Source organism: Sorex fumeus, unplaced genomic scaffold, assembly GCF_029834395.1.
Source record: "Sorex fumeus unplaced genomic scaffold, SorFum_2.1 ptg000078l, whole genome shotgun sequence".
NCBI lineage: Eukaryota > Metazoa > Chordata > Mammalia > Eulipotyphla > Soricidae > Sorex > Sorex fumeus.
In genome coordinates, this window is record NW_026606135.1 from 3,552,098 (window position 1) to 3,565,372 (window position 13,275).

At 46.4% G+C, this 13,275-nt stretch overlaps 1 protein-coding gene across 1 annotated transcript; it reads right to left on the reverse strand.

Annotated features, from left to right (window-relative positions):
- Nucleotides 1-1,418: 1,418 nt before the first annotated feature.
- RBP3 (retinol binding protein 3) lies at nucleotides 1,419-9,350 on the reverse strand. The gene is made up of 4 exons (XM_056130515.1): nucleotides 6,300-9,350; nucleotides 5,676-5,866; nucleotides 3,379-3,521; nucleotides 1,419-1,744 (listed from the first exon to the last, which is right to left on the reverse strand). Exons 1-4 carry the CDS (start codon nucleotides 9,348-9,350, stop codon nucleotides 1,419-1,421), a joined length of 3,711 nt encoding a protein of 1,236 aa, XP_055986490.1.
- Between the last annotated feature and the right edge of the window lie 3,925 nt (nucleotides 9,351-13,275).

Sequence of the window (13,275 nt, forward strand, 5' to 3'; positions counted from 1 at the left end):
TCTCTCTGTGCTCCATCTCTCAGCCTGGGCTCGCTCTCTCCACAAGCCTGCTCCTGTATTCTTCTACATTCTTCTCTCTCTGTTTCCCTGCTAGTCTGTCCCCACTCAACCTTGCCGCCTGCTCTCTCTCTCTCTCATCCTCTCCTGCTCTCTCCCTCTCTCCAGCTCTCTTGTCTCTCCAACTCCCCAGCACACTGGACTGACACTGCACCCAGTCAGGTAGCAAAATCAACATAAGAAAGCACTTCCTGAGGACCTAGCAGGTTCATAGAGGTACTCCAAAGCCCTTCCTGACTGCCCAAGGGTAAAATACCTCCTAAGGTGTTTTTCTCCTTTCCTCAGTCCAATAACTCTATCAACATCTTAATACTAGTTATTTTTGTATGGACACAGTAAGAGATACATTGAGGCTTTTAGGGAAACCCTCCTGGGAACATCTTGCCACAGACTAAGACTACAGAGCTCAGGCCAGATTAATCATTCCTAATCCTAGCAGGGTCCGAGTCTAGTTATTACTTTTTTGATCATTTGTCCATGACCAAGCTCTTAACTTAGAGTTAAGCATTAGGCACTTTGGCCAGGCCCATCTTGATGTCAGGGTAGCACACAGCTTACCACTTGCCCTAGTTCCAGCCAGTCCCTCATCAGGATCTTGCTTTTAGGGGCACTAGGAAGTAAGGGCAGCTGAGACTTAGGTGAGAGACCAGATGCCCAGGAGTAAAATAACACTGAGAGTCATGTTACAAAAGCATAGCATATACTGTCTACTTGTGTCCATACAAAAAGGACATTGCTCTGAATAAACTATGCAAAGGACTTAGGGAGAAGAGAAAAACAATACACAGAGCACAAAGAAAGAAGTTACAAATAAACACAGAGGAATGGGAGTACTGTGATGGGAGCAACCCAATAAACCTAAACAACCCCCAATCAAGAAATAAGACCTGAGGCTACGCAGGAAAGACAAAAACAGTGTAATCCTACATTTTACCTTCTTTTAAAAATTCTTCAAAAAATTGTGGCCACTAAAATGATACATGTCTCTAGCGACTGTAATTCATGTTATAGTTACTGGACAAATGCCCTAATTGACAGTGAAAGCATCAGGGACCAGGACAGAAAAGCCTGCATGAGGATGGATCTGAACACACTTCCCCTGATTATAACTACACTGAAAGAGTGGCTTTGAGTGAGGCAAAATTCCTGTCTCTAGATGCCGGAGAAAATGCTGGCCATGGTGAAGTGATTGGGCGGATGGTTCCAAGTGCAGCTGTGTTTTTAAGCCTAGCCAGAGCTCAACAGGCCTTTCCTGCTCTAGAATGGGGAGGAACTCAGGCAGGATCACATGCAAGAGTGTCCTGATATGTGGATCAGAGTTCCTACATAAATTCCCCAAGGCCCTGCAGGCTGGGGCTCTGCTATGCCCTCAGCACATTGGGTAGGAGCATCTCCTTGGCTCTGGTGAGGGCCACATCTGCAGGGACAGCCACATGAGGCACCACTCCCATGCCTTCCCAGGAGCTGCCGTTTGCAGCTCCCACTGAGTGGGTCGTGGGGATGGTGATGTACAAATGGGTGTCATCCACGTTGTATGTTTGTGGAGGCTGGCAACCCCCACTGGTCACCTCCCCGATGACCAGTGCACGTCCCAGTCTCTTCATGATGTATGTAAATTCTTCTGCTGCACCAGCTGTCGCATTGCTAGTCAGAATGACCACACTCTTCTTGGAGCCATAGCACTCACCTAGAAGACAGAGGAGAACCAAGTCACCTCTAGTGGTACCTGCCTTCCCCATACAACCTTTACCTATAGAGAGGAGGGTGTGTAGGTGCGTGAGAGCCCCCCATCCCCCGCAAATTTTCTTAATGCTGGATAATGAGGAAAAGTTTGTCTTTCCCAAGAAACTGCTTTGCTTTCTCTTCATAAATCATGAGTCTGCTCAGAATCTCATTTCTCACTTTAGACCCTCAGTAAAGTGAAACTTGTTACCCAACAGCAATCATCCTTAAGACAGAGATATCAAATAGAAATGTAATTTGAGTGAGCCAAGAGACACACAGGGATTAAGGTTCAATCCTATACACCACATGGTCTTCTGAGTATCACTGGGTGTAGCAGTGGAGGTCCCTAAGCACCACCATGACATGCTAGGTGTTCCTAGAGCCACAGGTCCTTGAATCACTGCATCCTTACATCCTTGGGCTGTACAACTGAATCAATTGACCTAATATTACTGTGAGCATCCACTGACCTTTTGGGCAATGCTTGGGAACACCCCCAATTAAGAAATAAGACCAGAGCATGAGCCACAGAGGACATTTACTTTTGGCATAATGAATGTGACATAATGAGTATAATTAATGAGTCACATAACTAAAGAGATATTGTGTATTTTTCCCCCTATAAAATGTCTTCAAAACCTGTCATTCACATGAGTCACATTTCAATATTCAATGATCACACATGGAAGTGTCTTCTGTCACATTAATATCACGAATTTAGGGCTCCATGATTTGTATGTCTGACTCTATTTTTAACTTGAACTAAACTCAATTTATTTATATCTTTATTTTCAATATTTCTGAAATGACCTCTGGAGCATTCTAGTCCCCCACCACCATAGGGTGGTCCTCGTGGTCCCCACCACCACAGGACCTGAGTAACACTGCCTCCTCAGACCCTGCCCTAAACTGCTGGCCCTGTTGCTTGAGCATCTGCAGGAGATACTTGGGCTCCCCAGCACTACTTAGGAGATTCCCCTTCAAAAAATATAGGTATGAGGCACATTTCTGTTCAAATGCACATTTTGTTTGTCTCCCAGGTCTATCATGTTGATAAGAATATAGGTACCATGGTTCTGCAAGTTTCAAAAGGGGCATGGAGAACAGCTGGTGTTGGGCTGCTGCAAGAATGTGATTTTTCAGCACACAGACTCTCATTGCTCCTCTGTTCATTGCTCTGAGTCCAAGAGAGATAACAGCAGTCCATTAGAGCCATGAACTAACTGTCTTTAGTCAGATGCATTGAACTGTGGCAGTAACATCACCAAATCAAACTGTGAGTTTGGTTTGGGCAGAAGAATCGTTGGAGTTCTGTACCTGTCTTTCAGGTTTGTTGTCTAGGCTGGGGGTATGCTGGATTAAAACAAATTCTTTGTTCAAATCTTGACACGTTCACTTTTTAGCTGGGTGACATTATGCAAGTTTTTGACAAGGTTAGGATTTGTTTTTCTTTAACTTTTGGGATAAATGGTTCATGAAGTACAGCACACCAGATGAGGGATTATATTCCAGTTAATATTCTGAATCCAAGCTATTCACCCCTATATTCTGGAAACTCCTACAGTAAGAATAAAACATAAAGGGTTCTTTACACACCTGCGAGCCAAGTGTGGGTCCAGAGTTCACTGACAGAATCATTGGGCCTGCTGTAAATTTTGTCTAGCAGAATTGGAGAGCCTTCATCAAAGAAGTAGGAGCACAGGGCCGAGATGAATGAGGTGGGGCCACCAACATTGAATCTGAGGGAAGGAGGATAGACACCATTAAGGGGCTGGGCTCAAAGTGAGGCCCTTGCTTCATGGAGGGTTCTGATACCAGGTAGCCTCAGTCTCTCCAACAACATTCCATGGTGGGTATTTTCCAGAGTACATGTCTCTTGAAAAAAAGAGAGTTTGTGGTCAAATTTATTTAGAAATAGTGCCTATTTACCTCACACCCCTTCTGATCACATATGAACCTAATGTGATGTGTATAATATGCATTACTTTAAAGGTTCTTTAAAAAATCCCACTCATAAACTTGTTGATAAATTCCCCCTGCCAGGTTACTGATCATGGGTTGCTCTCCTATACTACTACTGCTGTGAGCAGAGCATACAAATTCCCCCAAATTTTTATGTTTAAAAGTGAATGAGATCCAGAAGTCACTTTGGTTGACGGATTCTAACATGGCACTCACTGTGGTGGTGTTCTCAGAGCAACTGGAGCTACAGAGGGGTCCAGGGAGCCTGTTCCTGCCTAGGCCTTTGGAGTTGACTTATTGCATGATCTTCCTGGGCCCCCGGGCTGGAGCGATAGCACAGCGGGTAGGGCATTCGCCTTACAAGCGGCCAACATGGCCGACCCGAGTTCGATTCCTCCGCCCCTCTCGGAGAGCCCGGCAAGCTACCGAGAGTATTCGATATGCCAGACACAGTAACAACAAAGTCTCCAATGGAGACGTTACTGGGCCCGCTCGAGCAAATCGACGATCAACGGGAGGGCCTTTACCTTACCTTTACCTGGGCCCCCATCCACATCAGCCAAAAAAAAAAATCTGGCTGGCAGTGTCTTTAGAGTCTCTAGAGCCTCTTCACTTGATGGTTTAGGATGGCCTCAGTGGGGCTCAAGGTCAATGATCCCAGCATCTAAACCTCCAAATTTGGTAGGTTCTCTAAGCAACACACTAATCCTCTTCTTAAAAGGATTACTGAGGGTGTGTGTGGGGGTGGAGGGGGGCGGGAGATAGGGAGAGAGCTCACCAACTAAGGTACATGCTTTAAGTGCAAAAGGCCTGTTTTCTATTCCTGGTACTATCTGATCCTCCAAATACAACCAAGAGTTCCTCCAGAACACCAAGCCAGGTGTAGTTCCTAAACACCACTAAGTATGACCTGATCCCCAAACAAGTAAAAAATTATTGATAGCAGAGCCTCATGAGGACTGCTTTGATGATCAAAAGATGGGTTTGAAGAAAGAAACAATCAGGTACTACAGGAAGCCACAAAAGTGAGTTCTGGGACACAGAAATTAAACCCTTGGAAAATATTTTATTTTATTTAAAATATTTTATTTTCCAGAGAGGGGAACTCGCTTCTGGGGCTCAGAGCCCCCTAAGAACCATAGAAGGTATTGGATGACAGAGGTAGGAGCTGAAATGGGGACTAGCTCTTGTTGCTGATCACCTTTCTCTAGAGCTGGGGAGAGTGAGGTCTGCATACCTGGAGAGCAGCTGCATCTCTCTGCCTCAGGAATATTCCAGGAAAAGTTGTGTATCAGGACCCCATCCCAACCCACCTGAGAGGAAGCACAGCCTGAAGGCATTCTTTCTTCTCTTTGAGAGAAACTCACCTAGTGTGAGGCACATCTTGTCTCACGGAGGTCTGAAAACATTTTCATTCTAACAATCACTTTATGGTGCAAATAATTCTCTTAGTAATAACAGTGTTGCATTTGCAAATTCTTTCTGGCACTCTTTCCTGTACTCCTGAGCATGTTGGTAGGTTGTTTTTAAGAATGTGACAAAATCCAGACCACCAGATCTCAGCCCAGGATCATCTTCAGTAAGTGGAGTGGGGTTGGGTGTGGTGGACAGGGAGTAAAATCTGTTTCCCTCCACCCATTTGAACCCAATAATCAGGCAAACTTGCGGACCATCAATTTATTCCAGTTATTAACCTAGAATGCTCCGTGGTATTTCTGAGGGGTTACAAACAAAAACAAACCAGTGCTGGGACCCCACATAGCCAGTTAAACGAGAAGTCCCAGGTTAGTGCCTGAAGCCTGACTGCCAGACAGCTAGTACTTCTTTTTCAGTTCCAGCCCTGAATCAGGATCCTTCCTTTCTATGCCCATCATCTGACTATATCTGACAGTGGCCCAATCCCACCAGGATCTTAACTCTGGCTCACTGACCTCATGTCGATGATCATGGCATCTGTGTGCACAATCTTCTTCCAAACATGCTCCACCAGCAGCTCGGGGACCTGTGTGAGCAGCTCACTGTCTCCAAACAGGTCAAACCTCAAGTAGCCAATGTTGCCCTCAAGCACATTGGTGTGGAAGGAAAACTTGATCAGATCTTCAAAGACATCAGGGGAAGGGATCTGAAAGATTGGGCAGTCCAGTTAAAGGATCAAGAGAACCACAGAATTTAAAACTCAGGAAAATTGGAAAGGAGTGCAAGTTTCAGAAAGAGTTAAGAGGTTTCAAGACCTGTTCCATTTGAAAATTTGAGAGATGTCTCAGATGCTGCCTTTGCCCAAACTGAGAATGATAACCCATGAAAACACTTCGCACCCACCTGGTCAAGAGGGATATCCCTCTTCCATCATCGGAAATGGAGTTGCTTGCAAATGGAGTTTCTATGAATGCCAAAATTCTACAGAAGTGTAACAGTGGAACAGAGGGGTGACAGGGGAGACTTCAACTCCAAACTAAGTCTAGAAGTCATCGCCTCACACTGTAAGCAAACTCCCAGTTAGTGGAAAATCAACCAACCGCTCCAGGAGCCATGGGTCCTGTCTCCCAGTGTCTTACCTGCGTGGGCACAATCCCAGGAATATGGTCCCTGGCATCTTCAGGGACATGCACCATTTTCAGGTGTGGGTCCCCTGACAGCAGCTGCAGGTCAGCGCCCAGCATCTCTGCCAGGACCTCTTCTGAGGTCACCCTGGCATAGTGACTCTGCAAGCCACTCAGCCTGGCAGCTATCTTGGCTCCCAGCTCTGGGAAGGCGTAGTTATCAGCCACCAACTTGCCTGTTGTCAGCAGCACTGTGGGCACCTTGGCGCGTAAGGTCACTATGTCCTGGGCTGTGGAGAGGGCCTCACTCGCAGGCACAATGACATCAGGCTTCACCCCAGCCAGGTCCCAAGATTCTCCTGTGCTGGCACTCATGGCTATCTGTGTGGGTATGGAGGCATATATGGGGCTGCTTGCCACCTGGTAGATGCCCACGGAGAGTGCCCCCCCGCCTGTGTGCTCCCCAATGACTGTGGCCCGCTGCAGATCCTGCATGCTGCGAGAAAAGGCCTCTGCAGCCGATCCACTGCTGTGGCTCACCAGGATGTAGAGGTCTTTGCGGGATCCATAGCGGCGGCCGGCTACCTGGGGCAGGGTCTTCACCTCTGTCACCCTCAAGGTGTTCCTGTCATAGAGGGAGTACAGGTGCCGGAAGGGCTCTGCCTCAAAGAAGTAGGAGCAAAGTAGTGGCACGGCTGTGGTATAGCTGCCTGGGTTGTAGCGCAGGTCGATGACCAGGGCAGCCGTGTCCACCAGCTCCTGCCACACCAGCCGCACCAACTGTGGTCCAATGGCCTTCACAGCCTCCAGCTCGGCCATGGCATCAAAACGCAAGTAGCCTAGCTGTCCAGGTAACACATCTGTCTTGAACAGGGTCTCAATGAGATAGGAGAGCTCCTCTGGGGAGGGGACCATGGAGGCTGGCGGGGGCTCCTCCTCGGTTGCCACCTCATCAGAACTGTGGAACACGAGCAAACGGTGGTCCCCAGACATGTCCTGCAGGTCAGCTGTGAGCTGGGAGGCTAGTGAGTCCAGGTCTGTTGCTGTGTGGTAGGCCCCCTGGGCTAGCTTTTCTTGCAACAGGGCACTGGTCTGCCCCACTACCTCTGGGTGGGCATAGTGCACCTCCAGCAGGTGCCTGGTGCCCTCCACCAAAGCTGCCAGGCTTTGGTGAAAGCTCAGCACCACCTGGGCTCTGTCCAGGGCCTCCTCGGCCAGCACAATGACATCGGGCACCACACCGCCCCCCAGCCAGCACTCCCCGTGGTGGTCAGTGAAGGTGAGTACAGGTACCGTGAGTGCCAAGCCACCTTCTGGCCCCTCCAGCAGGGGCACTGAGTAGGTGTGAAGCAGGTTTCCTGCCGTGACCTCACCTACCAGCGTGGCCCAGCCCAGAGACTGCATGAGAAAGGCCAGCTCCTCCGCAGCGGTGGCAGTGTGGTGACTGGTGAGCAGATACACCCCACTGCGGGTGCCGTAATGCCGGCCCTGCAGCTCTGGGTGGCTAAAATAGTCCTGGGTGACATTGGTGTGGCGGTTGTAGGTGGTGAAGAGACGCACAGGGCCGGTGTTGGGGCCCTGGAAGTAAGAGAGTATCAAGGGCACCCCTGAGGATGGCCCCCCGGGATTCTGGCGCAGGTCCATGATGAGATGCTCTGTGTCCTGCAGGGGCTCCCACACTTGGCGCAGGATATAGGGCTCCAACACGCCCAGCACAGAGGCCTCCGCAAAACTGTCAAAGCGCAGGTAGCCCACCTTGCCAGGCAGCACTGACACCTGGAACACAGAGTCCACCAGGGCCTGCAGCGCTGAGTCATCCTTAGGCATTGTTGGAACCATCTCTGGGGACTCATCAGCCCCAGCCTCAGACCCAGAAGAGATTTCTTTGGGCATCACAGCCTGAACTGAAAGCCTGGGGTCCTGTGATACAGCCTGCAAACCAGTGTTGAGCTTAACAACCAGATCTTCCTCGGAGACGACCTCAGACAAGTCCATGCTGGCCAAGTGGTGCAGCAGGGTGGGTACACGGTCCACCAGCGCATAGTGGTCCTGCAGGGCTTCCTGCAGGCGCTGCATGACACCTGGGAGGGCACGGCGCAGTGTGAGGATGGCCAGGGCTTTCTCCAGGGCCTGATCTGCCCGTGCCCCTACATAGGGCAGCACCCTGCTGCCCTCCTGTGTCTGGCTACCCCTGCCCATGGGTCCCAGAGACCTGGAGACAGGCAGGGTGACAAAGAAATCAGACTGTCCTATCCTCAGCTTCTGGAGGTCCAGAGCAGCCCCCACACCCTGCTCACCCACCACAATAGCCCTGCGCATCTGTTTGAGGATGTAAACAATGTTCTCAGCCACACCCCCAGTGAGGTTGCTGATGAGAACCACTACATCCTTGTCTGCACCATACCGCTCTTCCTGGACCCGGGGCAGGGTCCAGAGCTCAGTGGTGGTATTGGAGGGGCGCTCATATATGGTGTCCACATGCAGGGCCGTGTTTCCTGGGTAGAGGTAGGAGATGAGGTAGGGGATGCCAGAGACACGGCCTCCCGTGCAGTGTCTAAGATCCAACACTAAGGAAGATGTGGCTGTGAGATTTTCCCAGGCGCTGGCCACCAGGAGGGCCCCCTGCATGCTCACCTCCTCCTGACTCGGGATGTCATCCATTCGCAGGTAGCCCACGTTGTCCTCCAGAATCTGGTGGTGAAAGTGATTCTGCATCTGGGCCAGCAGTTGCTCTTGTGTGAGGTTGGTGAGTTCTGGAACTTGCTGCTCGAGAGCCTCAAGGGCACTGGGCTCATAGGAGATGACCAGGTGAGGGTCGTTCAGGAAGCTCTGTGCCCCAGTAGTCAGAACCTGGGCCAGAGTCTGGGGGTCTGAAATAGTGAGAGTCTCAGGATTCTTGATGACCTGCTCAATGGCTTCCTGCATCCCCACCAGGTGCTCTGGGAAGACATAATTTTCCAGAAGGACCTTGGCCAAGTCCAGCATCAGGCTTTGTTGAAACAGAGGAATGGGGCCAGCCAAGCCACAGAGCAGAGTGGATAGAAGCAGGACCCATTGTCTTGTCATGAGGATCTGGAAGGGGACTTGACTCCCAAGCAAAGGCATCCTGAAACAAGTAAGTGCCTTCTTGTGTGGCGGTCTCTCTCCCTTGTCCTTCTAAACTAGTGAACAGAAGGTGTGGGGCCAAATGCAGGAGTTTAGGGCAGCTTCCAGATCCAGTAAGCTTTTAATCCAGATTAATTCAGGTGCATCAGCCCCAGGGTCTAGGAAGAAGGGGCTGAGATTGACACAGAGGTATGTGGATCTCATGCCCTGCCACTTCTTCATATAATGATTTCAATGACTGAGCATGTTCCATGCTTTACAAGTTCACCTTCTTCACAAAAGCCTTCCCAAGTGGATTCATTACAGGGCAGGCAAATGACATTTCTCCCCCATAGAAGGGTGAAGTTGTCTCTAAAATTTGATACAGATGGTTGGAGATATGGTTCCGACCCTGAAGACTCTGTGGCTTTAGGGAAGTTTTTCAGTTATTGTACAGATTGAGTAAGGTTGGTTATTGTCTTTTACTTTCTTATTTCACTTATCATTATCATTATGAGTTTCTTCCATTTTGTCCCAAAGAGAGCACACTTCCATCTTTTAAAATCTTTTTTAATGACAATAGTGTATATATGAGTATATATAGTGAAATGATTTGACCATATGTAACATGGGTATTAAACAACATATATAATAGTAAATATACATTGAGTATCTGTATCCATATATATCTCAGCTTCTTTCTCAAGTCATTTATTATTGGTCATTGAAATCAGGTTCAACTGGGAGGTTATGCATATGTTTTGCTAATTTACCCAGGAAACAGAAATAGTCTCTATCACCTTATAATTGTGAGAAAAACCATGCCAAGTATCCACATGGGCTGTGGTGAGGGGACTCCTGCACAGCTGCCAGATACCACAGGCCCAGTGATTCCAGGTCAGATGAAGTTAACCCTGAGACCTGAGGAGCATCTATTCTCCCAAGAGTAGATCCCTGCTTGCTGGACCTATGGCCACCGCATGAGGGAGCACTCGAATCTCTAAAGTGCCAGGCCTCACTTGTGTTCTGATCAGGCTTCCCCTCTGCCCAACACTCACAGAACGTGTGGATAGGTCCCAGTTCAACCACTGGACTCTCAGTCTCCCAGCTCCTTCACAGCATACGAATGTTGTTTCTGACCCATTTCCACTGAGGTCCAGGAATACCCACCACAGAGCCAGCCTAGAATCCCTGCTTTGCTTCCACTCCTCCAGGCAGGACTTTCCCTCATGTAACACTCAAGACAAAGGCGGAGAGTATGGTAGCACTGTCCAGAAAGAGTGGGGGACTAGGGTCTGGCTCCACTCTTCTCCCTGCTTTCAATTATTGTCAGCACACACTTCTGGGTTGTGTGGGGGCCATGAAGGACACGCGTGTGCCATAGCAGGCATCCAGAGCAGGGGCCAGAGGCCTGGGGGCTTTCTTATAAGGTTTGGAAGTCACAGTTGGCTCTCTGGAAATCATTATATGAGAATGTTTATCAAGTGGTTTATGAAGGCCCAGGAGGTCAGTTAGCTAAAACAAGCACATTTTTAGCTCATTAGGATTTGTTTAATGCCCAAGTGACATATGATGACATCATTCCACCATTTGCAGCCAATGAGGTGGGTCTGGCTTATTTGAATAATAAGACTTTAAAGTTAGCATTCCCAGGGTGTATAGTTACTTCTCATTTTGACTTTAATGTTTCCTTGGTGATAAATGTTGCTGAGCATCCTATTTGCTGGGATGGTGAGGAAGCAGTCCTTTGTTTCATTATTAATAAAGAGTGATTTTTGTATTCCAAATGAGTCTTTGACCTGTTATATATGTTGCATATCCATGACTTTTATTTTAATATCCTTCACAGTATTTTTAAAGATTTAATGTTTTATTTTTATAAATTTAATATACATTTTAAAATATATTGTTTAAATGTTCTTGGATCATCTCTGTATATTCTATGATAAAAATATTTGTTTTAATAAATTTTTTTCTTTTGGAGGGTCAGAGCGATAGTACAGCAGGTAGGATGTTTGATTTGCATGTGGCTGACCAGGGTTAGAGCCCTGGCAACCCACATGAGCTTGATTGTAGGTTCTACAGGGGGAGTGCAGCTACTCATAAAACAGAAGAGTGGTCCATCTCTATTTGGTGTGTGTGTGGCGGAGTTGGGGAGGGGAGGCTGTTTCAGGAGGGAAGCACATGAACCCGTGAGAGAGGAAGGGGACACCTGCCTAGCCAGCCAGATAGGTCAAATCAATCCTGGAGATCAATAAGATGACAGATGTTGAAGCCAGATCATCCTCACATCCAGCCCCGCATCCCATATGTTCCCCCAAGCACCACAAGGGGTAATTCCTGAGTTCAGAGCCAGGAGTAACCCTTGAGTATCGCTGAATGTGACCCCCAAACCAAAACAAGCAAACAAACAGACAAACACAATCTTTACCCCCTATTTGTTGGGATGGTGAGGAAGCAGTCTTTTGTCTCATTATTAATAACAAGTGATTTTTGTATTTCAAATGAGTCTTTGGCCTGTTATATATGTTGCATATCCATGACTTTTGTTTTAATATCCTTCACAGTATTTTTAAGGATTTAATGTTTTATTTTTATAAATTTAATATACAATTTTTTAATTTTGTGAGTCAACACTTTGTTTCTATATCTTATTTCAAGTTCAAAAAGTATTGTTTAATATTTTGTTCTAGAACTCTTATTTTTTGGTTTTAGCTTTGTGTTTATATTACACTAAACTTTTTTGTGTAACATGAGTTAGGGTTTAAGGTGTTTTTTTTTTCCCATATAAGCAACCAGTTGATTCAACTTTAGTAATGGAAAAGACTTTCTTATACTTTCTTATCAGATTACTGTGTATTTGGCCAAAAAATAATTAGCTATGTAAGTTTCTGTTTTGCTGAATTCATCTGTTTTCCTTTTTACATTATTGCTCTGTTAATCATCAAAATTATTTTGGCTTTGATTATCCATATAAATTTTAAATTCAAATATTGATTTTGAATTCCTAGAATAGATTTTAGAATCAGACAATTGATAGAGTTTAATCTATAAATAAATTTTGAAAGCAACTGACATTCACAACACTTACTTCCAACCATTGAAAATGGTAAGTCTCTATAATTCTAAGTCTTTTGGGATTTATTTTTATCAGCGTAATTCCTTCAGAATACAGATTTGTTAATATTTTGTTATATATGTACCTAAGTATTTGTCATTATTTTGTGGTACGATGGTAAATTAAACTTTTTTCCTTAAAATTTTAGCTTATAGTCATTCACTAGGCAGCATAGATTCTGTGGCCTTGCCAAACTTGTTTATTAATCCTTATGTGTTTTCCATAGAATCTTTAAAATTTTCTATGGGGATACTTTGTTGACATATTTTTTTCTTAAATGCAGACTTTTTGTTTGTTTGGGGGGGCACACTGTGCCAGGGATCACTCCTGGCAGGGCTTGGGGTACAGGGGATCAAACCCTGGTTGGCCGCCTGCATGGCAAGCACCTTACCTGCTGCTCTACTTCTCTGGACCCAGATCACATTTCTTACTCTTACCTCCCACTAGAGCCTCCATCCTCCGGTGTCTTGATTCTTAGTTTAGAGGGAAGCTAGTCAGGATCTATTCACCATTTGCTGTATTGTTAGCTAGGTTTTTTATCATTTTGTTTTGCTTGTGTGGGAATTCTTTATTAACTAAAAGCAATTCTCTTCTCTTCTGATATTTTGATAGTTTTGAAATTATCAACAGATGTTAAACATTGTTAAAGTTATCTACTGAGATTATCTCATTTATTTTTCTTTATTATGTTGCTATGGCTGATTATGCTAATTGGCTTTCTAAGTTTTGAGCCAGCCTTGATTTGAGGGATAAATCTTCCTTGGTCAGGAAGTTTTTTATCCTCTTTAT